This window comes from Gopherus evgoodei, chromosome 2, assembly GCF_007399415.2.
Source record: "Gopherus evgoodei ecotype Sinaloan lineage chromosome 2, rGopEvg1_v1.p, whole genome shotgun sequence".
NCBI classification, from domain to species: Eukaryota; Metazoa; Chordata; order Testudines; family Testudinidae; genus Gopherus; species Gopherus evgoodei.
In genome coordinates, this window is record NC_044323.1 from 45200208 (window position 1) to 45222706 (window position 22499).

A 22499-nucleotide genomic window follows, 5' to 3' on the forward strand; every position below is an offset into this window, starting at 1 on the left:
GAGATGATGTGGCCTTTGGTAGGGCAGTGCTCCAGTCAGTGATCAGCTCTGACCCCGCCTCCTAACTTTGCTTGGGATTCACCTGATTGGAATCAACATGAACAACCATTCGAAGAAGAAAAAATGGTTACTCACCTTTTCGTTACTGTTGTTCTTCAAGTTGTGTTGTTCATGTCCGTTCCAATACCCACCCTCCTACCCCTCTGTTGGAGTAACCGGCAAGAAGGAACTGAAGGGGTGCGAGGTCGGCAGGGCTCTATATTAGGCGCTATGGGGGCGCCACTCCAGGGGACGCCCAGGCTGACCTGACAGATACTGCTAAGGGAAAAATCTTCTGGCCACACACCTGATTGGAATGGGCTTGAACAACACATATCGAAGAACAACAGTTACAAGAAGGTGAGTAACCATTTTTTGCTATTCTTTTAGCTGAGAAAAGTTTATCTCCCTGCTTGGAAAGTGAGAGATATGGAGAGGGACTCTAATTTAAATCTTTGGGCCTGCCCTAGGTTTGTTTTAAATTCCCTTCTTCCAGTTTCCTTCTCACAAAGATAATGATATGCCCTGTTGTTTAGTAATTTATTTGTGGTTGGTTAATTACAAACTCTGGTATCTTCCAGATCAGCCCCACGTGCCTGTCAGCATTTTAGACCTAAATTATACAGCAGGCTCCTTTGATTTAAACCGGGGTGGGCAAACTACAGCCAGGGGCCGCATCCGGACCTTCAGATCTTTTAATCCGGCCCTTGAGCTCCTACCGGGGAGTGGGGTCAGGGGCTTACTCTGCATGGATCCTGGAAGCAGTGGCACGTCCTCCCTCTGGCTCCTACACATATGGGCAGCCAGGGGGCTCTGCACGCTGCCCCTGCCCCAAGTGCCGACCCTGCAGTTCCCATTGGCCAGTAAATGGGGCCAATAGGAGCTGCAGGGGCAGCACTTGCAGATGGTACAGCGCGCAGAGCTGCCTGGCCCTGCCTCCATGTAGGAGCCAGAGCGGGGACATGCCGTTGCTTCCGGGAGCTGCTTGAGGTAAGCGCCGCCTGGAGCCTGCACCCCTGACTCCCTCCAGTACCCCAACCCCCTACCACAGCCCTGATCCCCCTCCTGCCCTCCAAACCCTGCAGTCCTACCCTCCCTCATCCCCAGCCAGAGCCCTCACCCCCAATTTTGTGAGCATTCATGGCCCACCATACAATTTCCATACCCAGATGTGACCCTCGGGCCAAAAATTTTGCCCATCCCTGATTTAGCAGCTATATTATACATTTTGAAGTTATAGTATACACTATCTGAATGATATTTGAATTGAATTTTCTTTCATTAATACTGAAGAAGAGTTATGTTGCCTCTAACTTGACATCATGTGTTTTGAAAAGTGACATGTCAGAAGCAATTGAACTTAAAAATTACAAACTTGAACTACCTGATAAGATGCTGCAGATTTCAGGTACTAACCCTGTAGGAATTTAGAGAAAGTTATGGAAATAAAATATGGAAAATTGGGATAAATTTTGGCTTGGTCAGAAGCTAAAATTCGTTTGTCTACTCTTAAGACAGTTTACTAAATACACATTTTTCTTGAGAAAAGCACAATCAAGAGCTACTGCTCCAACTTCGTTTTGTATTGATTTGTTTAAATCAGGGATGGGCGTGAATGTAGGGCTGGGGCAGGGGGTTGGGGTACGTGAGGGAGTGCAGGGTGTGAGAGGGGGTGTGGTGTCTAAGAAGGGGCTCAGGGCAAGGGGCTGGGGCACAGGAGGGGTGCGGGGTGTACGAGGGGCTCAGGGCAGAGGGTTGGAGTGCGGGAGGGGGCTCGGGGTTGGGGGCTCAGGGCAAGGGGTTGGGGTGCAGTAGGGGTGCGGCGGGGGGTTGGGTGTGACACCACTTACCTACAGCAGCTCCAGGGTGGCAGTGGCATGCATCAGGGCCAGGGCAGGCTCCCTGGCTGCCCTGGCCCTGCGCCGCTCCCGAAGTGCAGAGGTCTCCGCGCGCTGCCCTCACCTGCGGGTACCTCCCCTGAAGCTCCCACTGGCCACGGTTCCCCATTTCGAGCCAATGGGAGCTGCGAGGGGCGGTGCCTGCAGGCGAGGGAAGCTCACAGAGCCCTCTGCCCCCCCCACTCCCCCTAGGGGCTGCAAGGATTTTGTCGGCATGGGGCCTGTGGCGCCATGGGGGTGGCGATCCCGCAGGCTGGATCCAAAGTCCTGAGTTTTCCCACCCCTGCCCTAGTCAAATTATTTTATTGTTATTAGCAAATGACTTTTTTAAGAGAAAAGCCATACTTCCTTTAAAACTGAATCCTGAAGGTTCAATCAGATGAGATATACAGAAATTAGGGATTCCTATTAACTGATAAATATTGAAAGTATACAGCAATGGAGTAAAATGGAAAGAAAGGGGACAATACAGCCATACAGAGAACTTTGTTTTCAAGTGATTGAGTAGGCTTTGATCAGCCATAGGAAATGAAATACAACTGCCTAGACCCAGAGAATATAAGATGAATATTTGCAAATTGTTGAATACTGCCTACAGAGACTGAGGCAGCAGGAGACTAAAACAATAGACATATGTTATTAAGGTTTGATTCAAAGCCCATTGAAGTCAATGAGAATCTTTCCATTGATTTCAGCAGGCTTTGGATCATGCCCTTAAAGTAGAATACGTATCCAAAGAGGTTTAATTTGAGCTTTTCTGGCCAGCATTCTGCAGTTACCTTCAGACAAACCTCTTGGCAAAACAATTCAATCTTAACAGCCAAACAGGAGAGTTATCCAAGCTACCAGAAGTACCACCTATCTGAAAAACAAAACTGTGTGGGCATCATCTTGGAACCTTGGAGCCATCCACAGTAGTCTACCCAGATGGAAGAGAGAACATGTACCTTCAATTAGCAACTCAGAAACAACAGTACAGAGCTGTTAGGTTACGTACAGATGTGGGATCCAGAAGGATATCACCATTATTGCCACATAATATGTGTATTTGTTTCAATCAGTGATGTACACACACTGAAAACACACAAAGGATGTCATCAGTCTTTCTGAGAGTGAACCTGGTAGAAATAAAAGTTGCGGGAAGATGGAGGATATGTTATACAGGTGAAAAGTAAAACTGAACCATAGAAACAAACAGTCCAATGTGTTATTTTCTCCCTCTAACTTAGATTCAGTGAATCTGAGGCATCTTTTGTTGTTGTGTGAAGAGTAGGAGGTGATCTGTTTGTCTATCGCTGCTGGTGCCGCATATCAGTTGGAAGCCTTCCTAAATCAGTGTGAAAGGAGTAAAATGAAAAGGCTGCTTTCATGCTGTTTTACAAGTGCTGTATTACAAGTCATTAAGGTCTGGGTGGTCTCAGTCAACAGAGAACCTCTCAGATTGTATGTCACACTTCCCTTCAAATTCACCGAGCCAATGAATTATTACATTCTGCCTTAAAAAAAGTGAGACAGAGGCAAATGAATTAAGAAATTACTCACACCTAAACTGTGAGGGAGAACCCATGTAGAATGTCTCTCAACAGTGGTTATTTAAGAATAAACACTCAATCTTCTGAATGCACTGGGGACATAATGGTCAGAATTCTAATATCAGACCAAATTATCTAATAAAGTATTATTGGGCTACTAAGACTAATCCTGTTAATTTGGAAACCACCACTTAAAAAAGATTCATGACTATTCACTGCAATAGTAGGGAGAGCATCACTTACATAACAGCATTTATACAGATTTACAGAATGTCTGTCTGTCTTTTTTTTGTCTCAGGGGCCAATCAACCTTTAGAACATATTGCTATCCTCTGTATTTGAAATTTGTGGTTAACTCTTCCATTCAGTCACATTTTGTGATACAAAGGATTCACATATGGTGTGTAAGAGGGTGTCAATCAACTATTTTAAGGCTCAGACTTCCTCACACCTGATAGCCATTTACAATGTGTAGTCTTTGCAGGATTCCATATAAACCGACAGAAGTTAGTAGATTTCATTTCACCTAATGCTGAAATCCATTTCCTAATCCTAATGCCCCCCAACCCTTCCTGCAGGGATCAGGCGTCACCAGCCTGAGGCTGTGCAGGGAGTCCTCTGCAAGCCTGCTGTCATGGGAGTGAGGGAACAGGACCGTGACGGCTGGGTTGCAGAGAGCTCCCTGTGCTGCTGCAGGGCTGGTCAGACACCCTTCCTGAAGAAGGAAGGTACAGGGAAGGCTGCAGTCTTCACAGGGAAGAGTAGAGGCCCCCAGCAGTCCCAGCTGGTAAAAGAGCGGAACTATAGAGGGCTTTCTGCACTATCACAGGGCCAGTTGATACCCAGTCTCTGCAGGTGTAAGGTGCAGCGAAGGCTGTGGTCCTGGTGAGAAGAGCTCAACCCCCCAATCAGGGCTGCAAGAAGGATGAGGATGAGCCCTGGCCTTGGGATAGGCCTTCCTGAGGCTGAATGGCTCTCTCCCCAGGCAGGAATTAGCTCCCTCCTTCCCATAACAGTGGGGCTGCAGAGGGCTCCCTGCATGGCCACTGGGCAGGTGACACTCGTGGGAAAGGCTGTGGTCTTGGCAGGTAGAGCAGGGACTGCTGGCCATGGCCTCAAGAAGTCCCTTGCCATGGGGGAGGTTACTCCACTGCTGAATGGTATTAATAGGCAGAAGGTTTAAAATAAACAGAAAGGACTTCTTCACACAATGCACAGTTAACTTGTGAAACTCATTGCCAGAGGATATTTTGAAGGCCAAAACTGTAACTGGATTCAATAAATAATTAGATAAGATCATGGAGGAGAAGTCCTTCAATGGCTATTAGCCAATATGGTCAGGGATGCAAACCTGTGCTCTGGATATCTGTCTGCTTCTGACTGCCAGATGCTGGAACTGGACAACAGGGGATGGATCACTTGCTAATTGCCTGGTTCTGTTCATTCTCTCTGAAGCATCTGGCATTGGCCACTGTCAGAAGACAGGATACTGGGCTAGATGGACCACTGACTGGTCTGACCCAGTATGACCATTCTTATGTTCTTACAGGGTGGCCTCCCCCACGACTGAGAGCTTGTCCTCTTGCTCCTTGCAGTTCTGGCCAAGGGGGTCTGCTCTGTCCCCCACTGTACCTTCCCTCACCTTGCACCTTACAGGATTGGGTGTTTCTGGCCATGTGGCCATGCAGGGAGTCTTCTTCAGTTCCAGTGTTACAGTCCTGCTCCCTCACTCACCAGCTATATGTGTAGGAGCCTTCTCCAGGCAAGAACAGCTCAGCAGTACTGGGGTTCCTCTTCCTTCTTGCAGTCCTGGCTGGGGGACTCTGCTCCACAAGTCCTGGACTGCAGCATCCCTCAGACCTTGTGCTTTGGTGTCTTGGGACACCTTGGGCTCCAGCCCTGTTGCCAGTGCTGGGAGCTCCCTGCAGCCCCACTGTCAACACTGCCCTAATCCCAACCCCTACCCCTTTCCCCCCCACATACTTAATTTCCAGCAAATGTAAAAATAGTTAAAAATAAAAAAGGCTGACTAAGTTGTTACAATTTATATGCTAAAAACCTGGGGGAAAAGTGTAAGTTAAAGGTGCTGAGGTGGCCTATTTTAACTTACATAGTCATGGCTGAGGCAACACCAATTCTTTGCCATATCGCCTCATCCTTCCAGCAATTCCATGGAGTTTTACTGCCAAAGTTAATGTTGACTGGGTCAGCATTTGTTTAGGAGGTTTCCCTTTGGCATTGTGGAACACCACCTGGGAGATGTCTGGTCCAATGGCTGGCTGAACATTCTCTGGTTGCACAACTACTACAGGAAGTTGGGATGGCATATTGCCCAGCATTCAGGCACACTCCCATCTTCAAGTAGTTTTGATTACCAGACCCTTTAGTCATTCCTCAGGAGTACAAACCCCACCTTCTAAAATAGTTGTCCACTGGAAACTCCACAAGGGAAACCTTGCCAAAATTTCTGGTCCTAGGATGGTATTAATATAAATTGCACTTAATGGGAATGTATTTGACAGGTGTCAAAAGAGTGAGTGGTTCTTAGTCATGTGTTAAATAATTCTAAATCGTGGCCTATTAATACAAAATATACCAAATAAACATTTAAATTGAGAAGAAATAAAAATAAAAATGATAAAAGCAGTGAATTTCATTTTTATTATTCAGAATAGGATGAAATCATCTTATCTTTCAGACTATGTTCATATATTTATTAAAATATTTTTGTAAAACAAGTTTATATAGTAAAGAAAATATACAAATTAACATTTGAGTTACATAAAGTTTTTGTAAATAGTGGGATGGAACTCAGATTCCTATTGATTGTTTTCAAGTTTATCACAGTCTTTTCTCTTAAATGGCATAATGGCCTAATTATGATAATAGACTGTCCTCTGGAATGTCCCAGTTATTTCAGTTCTGAATAGCTAACTTTAATATTATTTTAGTCTGTACAAGTGCTCAGAATTTAAAAACACCTTTTTGGTTTCTGTTATAGACTTCAGTTTATATTCACTACGATACTTTCTTATTCTTAAAGTGGATCTTTTTGGTCTATACAACCCTATCAGTTTTATGAGTTTTAAATCCCCATGATAATATGATAATTTAGATCAGTGGTCTCCAAATGTTTTTGATCGCACACCCCATCAGTAAAAAAATGTTGAGCGCGCACCCCCTGCACGCCGGCTCTACCATTTTTGCCAAAGCAGGAAAAAAAAAACAAAAAAAACCAACGCTCCTTCTGCCGTGCACCCCACTTTGGAGACCACTGATTTAGATTATCACAGCGGTCCCTTCTGGTCTTGAAATCTATGAATAAATGTTCATATTTAAACAAACGTTTTGTTTACTCTTTAAATATAACACTTTTGAATTTTGTGATTCCTTTGTGAAGTTATATATTTTATTTACATTTTGAAATCTATAGAAAGCATGGCATTTGAATAGCAAAAAACTGAAGGGCTCCAATAAACCTCCCAAGGAGATTTTCAAAAGCACAAATGGCAATTCAGCACCATTCAAAGTCAATGGAAATTAGGCATCTAACTATTTGTCAAGTATCAGAGGGGTAGCCGTGTTAGTCTGGATCTGTAAAAGCAGCAAAGAGTCCTGTGGCACTTATAGACTAACAGACATTTTGGAGCATGAGCTGAATACGAATACCCACATCCGACGAAGTGGGTATTCATCCACGAAAGCTCATGGTCCAAAACGTCTGTTAGTCTATAAGGTGCCACAGGACTCTTTACTGCTTGTGCTATTTGTGTCTTTGAAAATCTCCCTGAGAGTATTTAATTACATGGGGCCTGATCCAGCACCCATTTAAGTAAATGGGAAAGCTCTAACTGACTTAAGAATGTTGGACATGTCCCCTTCCACCATTTTTGCCTGTATAGAATTAAGTTTTAAAGTGTACCCTTACATAATTTAGCTTCGGGAAAGATAAGTAGTATTTTTTAACATGCCAAGTATGGATTTCATGTGACTACCTCTGAAGTTTTGTTGTAGAGATAACCCTTTAGATATTGAAATTTAAACTGATGCTTTGCATCACATTGATAATCATGTTTGGTAATAAATCAGGCATTCATTGGGCATATATGTTAACTTTCAGAATTGAAGCCCTATTCCTGCAATTGCTTGAATGCATGTGGATCTGATTGCAGGATTTGAGCCTGCATACCTGATCCTAAGCGCCTCCTGCAAGAAATCACCTTCAGCACTCATTAACTTCAGTGGAAATTGAAGGTGTTCGTTGCTTTGCATAATCACATATAAGGCCGGAGCAACACTAGAAACTTTGGGATGTAGAGTAATGCCATTTCTGCCAGTACTGCTGATTTTTTGCAGAGACTGGTATTGGCTATATTAGCAAAAGCATTTTTTTGTCTATATAAACTGCATCTCCACTAAGAGGGTTTGCCGGTATAGCTATACGTATAGACAAGGCCTCAGAGAGCTGGGAATGGCTTTCATTTTGTAGATTCTAATGGATAACATGAGTATTTTAACTAGATATGCTTCATCAGGTGGATTTAACCACTGTCCAAATACACAAAAAATAGATAGAAATAATGTTTAATGTTTTGAAATCTGTTAACATTGTAAATATTTTTATTTTTCTCCTATTTTAGCCAGACAGTGAAATTTCCACTACAGCAGATGATTATAGTTCTGAGGTAAGAATGAAATAACATTTTACATTTTTAATGTCACATTTAAACACTGTGGAATAGTTTTAAATATTTTGTTTAAAAAAAGAGAGAGGAAATATTAGTTTGAAAATGTTATAAATAACATGAAAATATAACTTTTTTTAAAGCAGTCACAATTAAACAAGCAGCATGCCAGATAAATAACAGGATAAATCCAATACCTAATAAAGATTTGTAAGCCAATGTGAGGGTTTCTTCACAACAACTGCACTTTAATGGTACTGTTCAGAGTTCTGGTTATGCAACCATTTCCCTATGTTAATTTTCTGTGGAGAATTAAACGCCAAGTAGAGTGATTATCTTTAACTTGTAAGTAAAATGAAAACTACTTGTTTGGAAAATTAGTTAATTATAGAAAGAAATACCTTGAAATAGTTTGATCCTGTTCACACTGCAGTCATTGTCATCTTGCCATTGATAGCAGGATTAGGCCCTTAGAGCATTAATAATAATTAACTTCATGTCAATATGCTATTCATTTTCTTTCCTCTTGAGGATTCCTCAAAAACTATGATAGATTCTTTAATCAATAGTTAGAGTTTTTATAATTAAATGTTACTTTGTATTTATGGTGAGCCTTGTAACATATAGTATTATCTCTGCCAATTCCCAACAATTTCCAGCTCTAACTTTCTTAGTTAACACAAATAGAAAAATTGTAATATTGTCAATTTGAGAACAATAAATTTGATTCGATATAACACGTGCTGGCCAATTTATTACACATACAAAAGCTATGTTAAAATATGATTAAGGTTGCAAAGCCAGTCTCTGAAAGGTTAGAAAATGCCAAAATATAGGGTGCCTGAACAACCTTAATTTGGGACCCTTGTGCTTATGCATTATGATAGTTTTTAATTACATGCTCGCATACAGTCTTTTCCCAGGACCCCTGCCTCATTCAGCGCTGATTAAATCAGCAGCTATTTAATATTTTGTTTTATCTTAATTGTGCAATGATTTATTGCCTTATTTATTGCACACAATTCAAACCCTGCTCTGAATATAGTTATTAATTTCCTCAGGGGCTGTTCCATGTCACTCATCACTATAGTATTTGAGTGCTTCACAAACATTAATTAACTTATCTTAACAGCATTGCTGTTAGGTGAGAGGTTATTATTATTCCCATTTTACAGATGGGGAATTCAGGAACAGAGAGATTAAAGTAAAAAGTGTCTGCTAATTTTAGCTGCTATATCTGAACTGCCTACAACCTGATTTTTTCAGTGTACTTAGCTTCATATAGCACTTTATATGCTGATGGCCCTGCTCCCACTAACTTCAGTTTGCAGATGTGAGTGTACAGTACTTCTGCAAATCAGATTATGGATCTCAAGTTGGGTACACAGAAAATGAGGAACATACAGTTAGGGTATATCTTCACTGCAGAGTTAACTCTGCAGTGATCTTCACTTGAGTTACTCCTCTTGAGTTATCCTAGCTTGAGTGAAAGAGACTGCACTGCGAAATGACACTCAAACTACTGTATCTACACCGATGCTGCACTCACTTGTGTGTGGCACTCAGACTTCTGGGGATATAGTCCATAGTTCTTTGCACTGCAGTAAGATGAGCCACTCTATGAATTCTTTCCCAGTGATTTGTGAGAGAACTTCTCCATCCTTTCTGGGGATCCAGAGGGAATTGTGGGAAGGCATTGGAGGACCAGCAGTGCTTGAGTGGAGCTAGTCTGCATCCATACTAGTGGTTGTTCTCGGTAACTTAAACTTTAGCTTATATCCCCTGCCAGGCCAGCCAACTCAAGTTAAAAACCCAACCACACTCAAGGTAAGGGATTTTGTGTGTGGATGGGACTCAAGCTGGCGGCAGTACTTGAGTTATAACTCAGGTTAACTTCGCAGTGAAGGCAAGCCCTTAGTGGAAAGTTTGGTTTAATTGACTTGCCTAGCATCACGCAGAAGCTCTTTAGCAACCTTAATGTTCTCTTAACGTGGTTTTTAAATGTGTAATTTTCTAAGTGTTTAAAAAAGCAAGCTAAAAAGAAAACAGATGCCATTCTGTGACGTCAAATTGAAAACCACATGAGTAATCAGCAGGGTTGGAACCTTCAGACCCATCACACAGACCTCTGCCATTTGAGCAAAGGAAGTAACTGATAGCAGTAGTTATCTCTCTAGAGGGTGACAAAATATGCACCTTGCCAGTGGGTTTCAGAGATATTTAGTGACAGCAGAGGAATGTTCAGATCCAGTAACCTTGGATTCTGTTCCAGCTTCTACAGGCAGTATACTCTAGTAGGCACATAGACTTCTACCCCTTCTTCCCAAGCTTGACCCTTTCTGCCCCATCCCCTCCAACCTGTCCCTGTCCCAGTCCTGTCTTTCCCCCCACGCCTTGCTCCTTGTCCAATTTCAGTTCTCCTTGCCTACTCAGTACCAGTGTCCTTGCTCCGCCAGTCCTAGTCTTCCCCTCAGGACTGCTCACCTGATTCTCAGTTTCCCTCCAGCTTCTTGCCTTTAGTCTTCTTGCCCAGCCAGCCAGCCTTTCTGGCTTTTCATCCGATCTGTCTCCCTCCCTCTTAGACTCCAGTTGTTTACCCACTAGCTTCCAGTCTCAGTTCTGCTTCACGCCCTACTCCCAGTCTTTTCCTATCCTGTCCACCATCCAAGTCTCCTTGCTCAGTCAGTCACAGTCTCAATTTGCAGCCAGTCTCAGTTCCTCCTTACTGGCTCCTTGTTCAGTCTGTCTGTCTCCATCCCTGGGCTCCTTATCCAAGCTCTGTCTCCCAAAGCCCTCCCCAGCTCCCTGTTCCAGTACTCTACATCTCTGGCTTCTTGGCTCAGTCCTTTTGCCCACCCCTGCACACTGGCTCATTGTCAAAGCTGGACTCCTGCCCGCCTTCTCTCCTGTGTGGTTCCCAATTGTAGTCTACTTGCTCAGTCTCTCCAGCTCCTCATCCATCCTCAGTCTTCATTTCTCCCCCAGTTACCTCTCTTCTTCCCTCCAGAGCTCCCTGTCTCCCAGTTCCCAGACTGTGCCCTGGCCTAATTAGTGTCAGCACCCCCTCCAGCTGCCAGTTCCTTTTCCTCTCTTCACCCACACCATACTAGCTGCCAGATCCCAGTCTCAAATCTTCCTCCCCACCCCCAGCTCTTTCCCAGTTTGCTCCTTCCCTTTGAGTCAAGCACTTTCCTACTCCATGCAACCTAGGCACCAGCAGGTATGGTGGGAGACTGAGAGCAGAGAAGAGACTGTCTTCCTGTATTAAGCCCCACTGCAGTCTGCAGCTGCAATTGCAGGGAAAGACCTGCTGAGCCCCTGTAGCCCTGTGCAGGAACAAACTCAGCATGGTGCAAGAGCGGTCACACCCTGGAACTGTGAGGGGCTAGAGCAGGGATCTCTAACTCAAATCACCAGGAGGGCCACTTGTGTACTAGTACATTGGCCTGACAGCCTCATCACTGACACCTTTTCATATAAAGATACAAGAGCCTCCCACCACCCTGCCCCCATTCCACCCTTTCCATGAGGCCCCACCCCTTCCCTTCCCTCATTCCAACCCCTTCCCCAAAGTCCCCACCCCAGCTCTGCCCCCTCCCTGCTTCTATTCCAACCCCTTCCCCAAATCCTTGCCCTGTCCCCGATCTTCTCCATCTCCTCCCCTGAGTGCGTGGTTCCCTGCTCCTGCCCCCTCCCTCCTGGAAAGCGCTAAGTGCCTGGAGGTAGGCAGAGGAGTGGAGGCACTGGCGTTCTGGGGGAGGGGAGGTGGCGGGTGAGGGGAGCTTGGTGGCCTCAGTAAATAACTCTGGGGGGGGACGGGGAGCTTGGCGGGCTGCAGCAAATAACTCTGCAGGCCACGTGTTTGAGACCCCTGGGCTAGAGCATGCTGAATGCGATGAAGTTTTGCAGATATTATTTTAGCAGTACAGTTCTGAAAAACCTCCAATGAACATGTGCAAGTTGAGATTTTAAAAAGCGTATAACATTTGGCCAGATTTTCATGGGACTAGCAAAAGGCACATCCCTGCCACAAAAGCCACCCTCCTGCCAAATGTCAAGTCTGTGCTCCAAAACATGGGGCATTCAAGCTTCTCAGTGGAACCATAGTAAGGATTTTTTAACATGACAGAACACTATATCTTTCCCTAAATTCCTTCTCTGAGATGGCTGAACTGTTTTGACTGAAATGTTCCAAAAAAATTCAGCCTGCAGTCGGCACCCTGGCAGGGCTGGATTAACTCTCCCGTGGGCCCAAGGCTATTAGATTTTGTGGAACCCCTGTATACAATTCTTTTTCCTAATTTAAAACAAAATGAGCACAATTATGACATTGAGGCTAGTAGCTCTATACTAAACTTGCCTTTTAATTAACATAAAGGCATTATGTGGTTACATTTCAGTCTTAAAATATGTAGAATATAGTTAAGTTAATTCAAAATAGCCTAATTCTTACCTTGGAACAGCTGTTATATTAGTTTCTTTCTGGGAGGGAGTTTGGGTGCAGGAGGGGGCTCCAGGCTGGGGCAGAGTGCTGGGGTGCAAGAGAGGGTGAGAGGTGCAGGCTCTGAGAAGGAGTTTGGTGCAGGAGGGGATTTTGACCTAGGGCAGGGGGTTGGAATGCAGGAGGGAGTGTGGTCTCTGGGTGCGAGTTTGGGTGCAGGAGGAGATTCTGACCTGGGGCACGGGGTTAGGGTGCAAGAGAAGGTGAGGGGTGCGAGCTCTGAGAAGGAGTTTGATGCAGGAGACGATTCTGACCTGGGGCAGGGAGTTGGGGTGCAGGCTCCGGCCAGGAGGCACTTAGCATAGGTAGCTCCTGGACAGCGGCGCAGCAGGGCTCAGGCAGGCTTCCTGCCTGCCTGTCATAGCCCCATGCTGTTCCCAGAAGCCACCGGCTGCTGGTACAACTCTGCACACCCCTGCAGCATCCATTGGCCAGAAACCGGACTTGTGGGGATGGTGCTGGGAGCAGGGGCAGCGTGCGGGGCCGCAGAGAGGTGCCAGCAGCCCACCGCTTCTGGGAGCAGTGTGGGGCCATGGCATGCTGCCAGTCTGCCTGAGCGCTGCTGCATCAGGGCCCTTCTTAGCCCGGGGCCCTGGGTTGCAGCCCTTAAAGCCCCTGCATTAATCCAGCCTTGCACCTGGAATGGAAGATTTGAGCCCAAATGGTTAAAGTTTTGCAATGTTAGATAACTGAAAGCAGGATCTGATAGTGGGAAACATCAGGCAACCTAGCATATGTGGTGCTGCCAGCTCCGCTTCTAGTATTACTTCTCCTGGGTAACCAGTGGCTCCTATTCCTCTCTACCTGAAGGAAATCCAGCTTATATGCTTTGATTAGAGATTTCATATCTCATATACCTGGACACAGCACACTTCTTGTTATACGTTTTGGTGAAGGGTGAGAGGTAGGAGAAGGTTAAAAGAATCATCAGGAACTCTGTGTGTGTGTTGAAGAAAGAAGGCAACTCACACACAGTTTGCCATTAAAAAGGAAACAAATACAGTTCTGTGCACAGAACTGACTTTACTATGCTATTTTAATGTTTAGAATGTATACCACAGTGAGATATTTGTACCATGCCCATTGTACATGAAGAGCCAGCCTTCAATGCCTCAGAAGCCCAGAGTGATATGACATGCTCTGACATGTGCACAACTGAGAGCCATACAAAAGTATAATCAAAACCTCTTGTCTGATGTAAGAAGCAGCTATTGCAGAAAGTGAGAGCAAAAATCCCAAGAAAACATGCAAATCCTGAGAGATTGAGAAAGAGTACATGAAGGACATTGATGTAATGTCTCATAGATTCATAGATTCATAGACTCTAGGACTGGAAGGGACCTCGAGAGGTCATAGAGTCCAGTCCCCTGCCCTCATGGCAGGACCAAATACTGTCTAGACCATCCCTGATAGACATTTATCTAACCTACTCTTAAATATCTCCAGAGATGGAGATTCCACAACTTCCCTAGGCAGTTTATTCCAGTGTTTAACTGCCCTGACAGTTAGGAACTTTTTCCTAATGTCCAACCTAAATCTTCCTTTCTGCAGTTTAAGCCCATTGCTTCTTGTTCTATCCTTAGAGGCTAAGGTGAACAAGTTTTCTCCCTCCTCCTGATGACACCCTTTTAAATACCTGAAAACTGCTATCATGTCCCCTCTCAGTCTTCTCTTTTCCAAACTAAATAAACCCAGTTCTTTCAGCCTTCCTTCATAGGTCATGTTCTCAAGACCTTTAATCATTCTTGTTGCTCTTCTCTGGACCCTCTCCAGTTTCTCCACATCTTTCTTGAAATGCAGTGCCCAGAACTGGACATAATACTCCAGTTGAGGCCTAACCAGTGCAGAGTAGAGCGGAAGAATCACTTCTCATGTCTTGCTCACAACACACTTGTTAATGCATCCCAGAATCACGTTTGCTTTTTTTGCAACAGTATCACACTGTTGACTCATATTAAGCTTGTGGTCCACTATGACCCCTAGATCTCTTTCTGCCATACTCCTTCCTAGACAGTCTCTTCCCATTCTGTATGTGTGAAACTGATTGTTCCTTCCTAAGTGGAGCACTTTGCATTTGTCTTTATTGAACTTCATCCTGTTTACCTCAGACCATTTCTCCAATTTGTCCAGATCGTTTTGAATTTTGACCCTGTCCTCCAAAGCAGTTGCAATCCCTCCCAGTTTGGTATCGTCTGCAAACTTAATAAGCGTATTTTCTATGCCAATGTCTAAGTTGTTGATGAAGATATTGAACAGAGCCGGTCCCAAAACAGACCCCTGTGGAACCCCACTTGTTATACCTTTCCAGCAGGATTGGGAGCCATTAATAACTACTCTCTGAGTACGGTTATCCAGCCAGTTATACACCCACCTTATAGTAGCCCCATCTAAATTGTATTTCCCTAGTTTATAAATAAGGATATCATGCGAGACTGTATCAAATGCCTTACTAAAGTCTAGATATACCACATCCACCGCTTCTCCCTTATCCACAAGTCTCGTTATCCTATCAAAGAAAGTTGTCAGATTGGTTTGACATGATTTGTTCTTTACAAATCCATGCTGGCTATTCCCTATCACCTTACCACCTTCCAAGTGTTTGCAGATGATTTCTTTAATTACTTGCTCCATTATCTTCCCTGGCACAGAAGTTAAACTAACTGGTCTGTAGTTTCCTGGGTTGTTTTTATTTCCCTTTTTATAGATGGGCACTATATTTGCCCTTTTCCAGTCTTCTGGAATCTCTCCTGTCTACCATGACTTTCCAAAGATAATAGCTAGAGGCTCAGATACCTCCTCTGTTAACTCCTTAAGTATTCTAGGATGCATTTCATCAGGCCCTGGTGACTTGCAGGCATCTAACTTTTCTAAGTGATTTTTAACTTTTTCTTTTTTTATTTTATCTTCTAAACCTACCCCCTTCCCATAAGCATTCACTATGCTAGACATTCCTTCAGACTTCTCAGTGAAGACCGAAACAAAGAAGTCATTAAGCATCTCTGCCATTTCCAAGTTTCCTGTTACTGTTTCTCCCTCCTCACTGAGCAGTGGGCCTACCCTGTCCTTGGTCTTCCTCTTGCTTCTAATGTATTGATAAAAAGTCTTCTTGTTTCCCTTTATTCCTATAGCTAGTTTGAGCTCATTTTGTGTCTTTGCCTTTCTAATCTTGCCCCTGCATTCCTGTGTTATTTGGCTATATTCATCCTTTGCAATCTGACCTAGTTTCCATTTTTTATATGACTCCTTTTTATTTTGTAGGTCACGCAAGATCTCGTGGTTAAGCCAAGGTGGTCTTTTGGCACATTTTCTGTCTTTCCTACCCATCGGAATAGCTTGCTTTTGGGCCCTTAATAGTATCCCTTTGAAAAACCGCCAGCTCTCCTCAGTTGTTTTTCCCCTCAGTCTTGATTCCCATGGGACCTTACCTATCAGCTCTATGAGCTTACCAGAATCCACCTTCCTGAAATCCATTGTCTCTATTTTTCTGTACTCCCTTCTACCCTTCCTTAGAATTGCAAACTCTATGATTTCATGATCACTTTCACCCAAGCTTCCTTCTACTTTCAAATTCTCAACGAGAATGATAATTATGGATGAGCATGGGTTAGTTATTTAATATTTAGACTATGGTAGCATCCACACTGTAGAAGGATAGGTGAAGAAACAGTCCCTGAGCTGAAGAGTTTGCAATCTAGCCCAGCACCTTGTGGGTCTGTATTCTTTTTTTTGGTATTCAAAAGGTTCTCCGTAGTATCTACAGCTAGTGTTAGAGATTTTAATAGTATTTTAAATTTCAAAGACCACAGAAGACTAATATTGTAGAATTGTAACCAGATCTCGTTCTGAACTCTACTTTAAAAAAAAATCCCATTTTTCAACTTCTTTGAAAATGAAAATGGAAAAAAAAACCTTTGTATGAACTCATGCTATTCTAGGAACTCTTGTTCTCATTCCTGTGAGAGGAGCCCCCGCCCTTTTCTCATGAAGTAATAATTTTGTTCCAGAACACAAGTAGACAGTGAGAAACTTGTGCATGCAGTTCAAATGGTGTTGGCTTGCAAAATCAAGCAATGATTGTTAAAATGCAGGGTGTGCAGCTTTTCTGTACATTCCTAATTGTTAAAAGTCAGTGAAGTTTGTCACTGCAATGAGAGCTTGGAACCAGTGTACATGTGTCTTAGGAACTCCATTGAGTTGTCATCAAACATATATTCAGCTCAGCCATAATAACACTTTTAGTAATAAATATATTTCATTTACATTAATGAACAACTGCAGCCATCTGTAACAATGAGAATTTTGAAAGGTGAGAGAAAATTAAATTCTGTATACCATAGCATAGACTGGACAAATTTAGTACGGAATTGGAGACTGAATCTTGAACTCAGTTTTGTTTCAGGCACCTTACGTTTGGAAATGCTAAACACCTACAATTTAATTTGAAGTTGGTGGGAGCCAGGGGTGCTTGGCAACCCCAGCAGGCTGGTGATGAGCTTAGTAGTGGTACGCATCTTATTCTTTGCTTCCCCTCCTTCTTCTGATTATTTAAAGAGGCTTTGCTTCATTTTTTAAAAAAGTCTATTTAAACTTTTTCAGTCAGAAATAATGCTAAAAAATAGTAGTCATGCTTTCAAGTGGAATATTTTAACCTAGTATTATTTAAAAGTTGTTTGTTTTATTACAGCTCGCAAAGTGAGCAATGTGTTTCTTGTTTGTTAGCTAATTCTCTTGGGGAACTGGATGAAGTCCAGTGACAAATAAATATATCTCTCTTTGAGGGACATTGCTCATAATGGCTCTGTCTAATGACAGAGTACAGTTTCCTAAACAAAATTGGGGGAAACAGTAACTGTAGATATCAGCATTCTTGTCTTACAGGAATTTTATTATTATAAATGAAGTCTTCTCTTTCCTTCAGTCACCTGTGCAAACCCACAGTTGTGGACATGGTAACCAAATCCAAAATACGGATATATACAGAATATGCTGTTTGTAACAAATTACTTATTTTAAACTAGCATGAGACCTTATGTAGCCTTTAGAATTAAATAATGGTGATGATTAGTAATCTAGACAGGGTTACAGTTCAAATTCAAGACTAAGAGGAAGTTGAGCTTTTCCCAGTAGCAAGCACTGTTTTTTACCTTTCTTGATGATGCTTCTCCGTAGGTCCAAACATAAACTTGTATTCCATACTTCTACAAGAAGTACTAAAAGACAGTAGCCAAAACCTTTTTCTTTTTTTCAAACCCTAAGGAATATTGTTAATCGCTGTTGAGGAAGATGAAGAAAATAAGTTTGTTATTGGAAAAACTAATTACATTGTAAGTGGTAGTCTTTAACCTTAAAATGAATAAATTTTTCTAATGCACTATATAATGGAAAAATAAATCAAGTAACACAGCCATCACTTATTTTTGAAAATCACTGTTAGTCTCTGTAGATTTGAAAGGTTGTGCATATATTATTGTTAGGCTTAAGTCTTTATTCTAATTGTTTATATGAAATGAACAGGAAATATCTTCTGCCTATCCACAGTTTAAAAATAAGAATGAATGCAAATAGGTTTTGCCAAGGTTATCTTATAGTGCTAGAATCTTAGATACATTCTTTGTAGTAATCAGACTAAAACTTATTGAAGTGCTCAATATGTGGTGATGTTGCTATAATATGTGACAACTAAAAAGCACTAAATTATATGAGTGCAAAAGCTGAGGATTCAGCACTTTGTGTATATTTTCAGAATCAAAGTGTTTTCTCATTTAGTTTAAAAGAGGAATCCGTTAAAAGAGTCCATTAGCAGTTAGCAACATTGCAAGCTGCAAGCAATGTCGTCTGCCAGTATTAATGTTATAAACCTCTGTGTTCATGGAATAATGATGTGGCAATAAAAGTGAAATATTTCCTGAATAAAATGTATATGTTAATCCTCACATTGGAATAAAGAACTATTTAAAAAATAAATAAATATGAGTTCTTCTAAAGATGTGGAATAAAATGCGTTACCCATTCCAGATGCTTTTATAGAAACTCATGTATAATGAAATTAAAGGCTTTGGGTTTTTTTTGTTTTCTGACCTGAAGTTTCTGTCAATCAATAATATGCTATTCTTTTATATATTAAAATTTGTCCTACATTGCCAGTGCTTTGACATGTAAACTTGATAATTTATATTGGACAGCAATTTTTTAATTTCTAAACACATCTTTCTAATAGCATTGAAATAGCTCCATATAGAAGATTGATGCTACAGTTTGTGTGTAGCATGTCAGGGATTCTGAGGTCTATAGGATCTAAAATCTTTTTTATGGAGCTTGATGGTGATAGCTATACATTAAAGTGCAATGGCTCCAAAAATTTGTGCTGACCCCTGGTGGCAGTAGTCATGAATCACTATATTCAGTGGTGCTGCTTGGTTAAATTTTGTGATATTTAAGTCTGCTTTTGCTTAAAAATGCATTGTTTGCTAAAACAATACAAAATGAAGTATAAATTAAAGCTCATTTGCCTTTACACAACAGATTATAAACAATTGAAAAGAGATTTTATGTTTGGAGAATATTTCTTGTGAAAATATTAAGATAATAATGAAAACAGGAAAATTCAGAACTAAGATTAAAAACTGTGCCCGTTACTCAATATTTCCAGGATCTCCAAAAATGGATGATTTCATTTATTATATGCTGCAGTATTTAGGCACACCAGTGTGATTTAAGAACATTTCAGCCTTAAAAGGGCATTGCAAAACTTTAAAAGTAGATTCTAAGATTGTAATTGTAAGATTCCAAATCAATAATCAATTATATATATGGTCTTAAATGCCAGTGTTTTAGGGAGTTCTGTGTAGGCAACCCTGTATGCCCACATGGAAACCCACTGAAATCAATGAGCCTTGCATCGAGGTCCATAAACATTGAATCGTTTGCAGGATTGTGGCCTTCAAAATTACAAATTAATTTATAATCTATTTTAAAACAAGACATTTCAAAATCAGTGTTTGCACATTCCTGTAATCGTCTGCCAGCTTTCCTACAGGCAATACTCTTCCATGTCTAAAATATGACTGTTTGGCACCCACCAGATCTCTCCAGCTTCTATTCTTCATTGTGCTCAGTCTACGCTTTGGAATACCAAGTGAAATTTATTAAAAACATTGTTAGGTTTCACCTTGCACCATGCCAAAAGAGAAAAAGTATAATAGATTCCACAGATAATTGGATGGGAGAAGCACAGAGATTATACACAACACCAGAGGACCACTGTGGGCAATCCAACAGATGTGGCATATAACTCTTCGGTAGCTAGTGTTTTTATTTATCAGTTTAAGAGCCAATAGAAATTGGAGTACATAAAGGAAAAAGAAAAGTAGCATTTGTTTTGTTTACATTCATGTTTTGTTCCTACTAATCTGTTGTTATTGTGATAGGACCAGAAGCCCAAATCTGGTCTAAGGCCTCATGGTAGTAGCTACAGTGCAAACGCTGGGTGAATGTAGTGGCAGTCAGTTGCCCTGGAGAGTTAAGAGTACCTGCTGTGCACATATGAGGGCAGAGGAGTTTATTGGGATCCCCTGATTTTTACAGTATTTTACAGTATTCATTTCCTCTCAAACTTAGACTATGTTTTGGTGACCTTACTTATTGTAGAGGAGTTCTGGATTTGACTCCCCCCAAAATGAGTCAGCACCCCTCTGTGTCTCTACCAAAATGTCATTCAGCAGTGAGGCATTATTATTTTTGATACCCTACTGCTTTAATCAAACTTGAGGGGTCAGACTTTGATCCCTTGCATGCCAGTGCATTTTGATGTTAGACTTTAGGGTTTGCACAGACATGATGCCCTCAGATTGTAAGACTTTCCCTGCCTAGACAATTCCTAAGTAGATTTCCCTGCTATTTTTTTACTTAAACACTGATTTTATACTGTTTTTTACTTAAACACTACAGTGATGACGTTGGGTGGAACAGAAATTCTATAAATATACAGTAGCTCCCCTTCTCCAAAATCCTCATTCCTACTTCAGATTCTTATGTGGAGAGGAGCTCTGAGAGGAATGTGGCAGTTTTTTGTTACACTATTTTACACATGGGTCAAAGGATCTGCTGAGTAAAAACCCTATGTATTTTTGTGTTTGTCTCTTACAATTTTCTTGTTGATCTGTAAGTATTGTTTTTGGGTTGCACTTAAAATTTTGAAGTCTCTTTATTATTGATGTATGTGGTCTCTAGACCCAAAATTCTCATGGACGCTGCACTGTGTGATAGCAGCAGGTACGTGAAAAGGAAGAAATAATTTTCAGATATTTTATTTTAAATCCAAAGTCTCTTGTACATTTTTCAGTGTAAGAAATTATTTCAGATTACAAGAATATGATATAACAACTCTGGTTCCAGTGAAGAGTGATTATTAATAGCAAATTATGAAGTGCACACATGAAAAAAAAATGGATGAGGAGAGGAGTTTAGTAATTTAAGGCACTCTTTACTGAGCTTCTCTCTTCACTATTTTAAAAGGTGTACTCAAAATATTTTGTGTTTAAAATGTATTATTTGTTCACTCTGCTCATACTGTATGTTTCGTTACTGATTTTTGATATTATGTTTAGAATGTGAAGCTTTAAATTTGAATTTCCTTGTTTTCTTTGTTTATCAAAATTCTAATACAGTTTATATCCTAAAGACATCCGCCCAGGTTTAATTAATCTTAGAAGCTCTAAATTACAAAATAATAACCCTTGCTACTTTTGATACAATTCGGTATATCTGAATTGTACAAAACAATCAGATTCTGGAACAGTATATACTAACTATGTGCATTTCAAATGAAGTGATTATTCTCTGCTCACAAGGTTTTGTCTACAAAAATAATCAGATACATCTCAAATGAAAGGACACTAGAATTTAAGCTGCATCTTAAATTATAACGTGTCTAGAAATTGTCTTTATACAGGTAAATGGTTGCAGTTTTGTGACAAGAACAGCTATATCAGCAGACTTAATCAGGGTATAGTATTACAAATTAAATCCTATTACTAATGTTCGGCACTAAAAACCTTAAGCAATTTGTATAGTAATATTTTGGTTGAACAAAACTACCTGGCTTACTAACAAAAATTCTGTGGTATGCTATGTTATCTAGCTTTGTTGTTGTTTCATGACATCTTAATATGTATAATGTTGCCTCTTTTAAACTTTAGGAAAAACAAAAATTACTCCTAGTATAAAGCTTAGCCTTTTAATACAGAATTCACAGAAGTACTGTATGTCAGTGCTCTTGAGGTGTAAATTATGCCAACAAGGCAGGTTACCATGGCAATAAGCTCCTAAATGCTATGTTATATTTTAATGTTCTAACGTGGTATTTGATAGAGAATTCAAAATTTGACTCTGCTCATCTTGAGAAAATATGTAAGTGTTGGGTTGTTAAGGAACTTGGATTGATTTAGGAAGAAGAATTTGGAGTTGGAGAGACTTATTCTGAGCATGAAATGCAGCACTCTCAGACACGACTACAGATGATGGAGAATGAATTGGCTGGGAAACAACAAGAGATTGAAGAGCTAAACAGAGAACTAGAAGAAATGAGGGCAGCATATGGTACAGAAGGATTGCAACAGGTATAATTACCTTATGTTGCTTTCTGTTTGCTACTTGGTTACACACACAAATGCTGAGTGTCACCTGGAAGTGTTTATGGTTAAAGAGAGCCAGTCAGAGAATGTGGAATACAGAAATTTGTTTAGTTCCAAAGAGAATGAGGTTTCATCAGCATGTATCATCTTTACTTGAAAGGAAGTTCCAGTGTGTTTCACCTTTCTTTTTATTCTCTGGCCAACATTTTCAC

At 41.4% G+C, this 22499-nt stretch overlaps 1 protein-coding gene across 3 annotated transcripts in view; it reads left to right on the forward strand.

The window, feature by feature from the left end:
* AKAP9 (A-kinase anchoring protein 9) overlaps positions 1-22499 on the forward strand; it is a 204250-nt gene that overhangs the window by 57568 nt on the left and 124183 nt on the right. For all 3 annotated transcript variants that reach the window (XM_030550534.1, XM_030550535.1, XM_030550536.1), the window contains exons 3-5: positions 8110-8154; positions 21606-21659; positions 22102-22272. In XM_030550534.1, coding sequence (XP_030406394.1) covers positions 8110-8154; positions 21606-21659; positions 22102-22272 — 270 coding nt within the window. The remainder of the gene's footprint in view (positions 1-8109; positions 8155-21605; positions 21660-22101; positions 22273-22499) is intronic.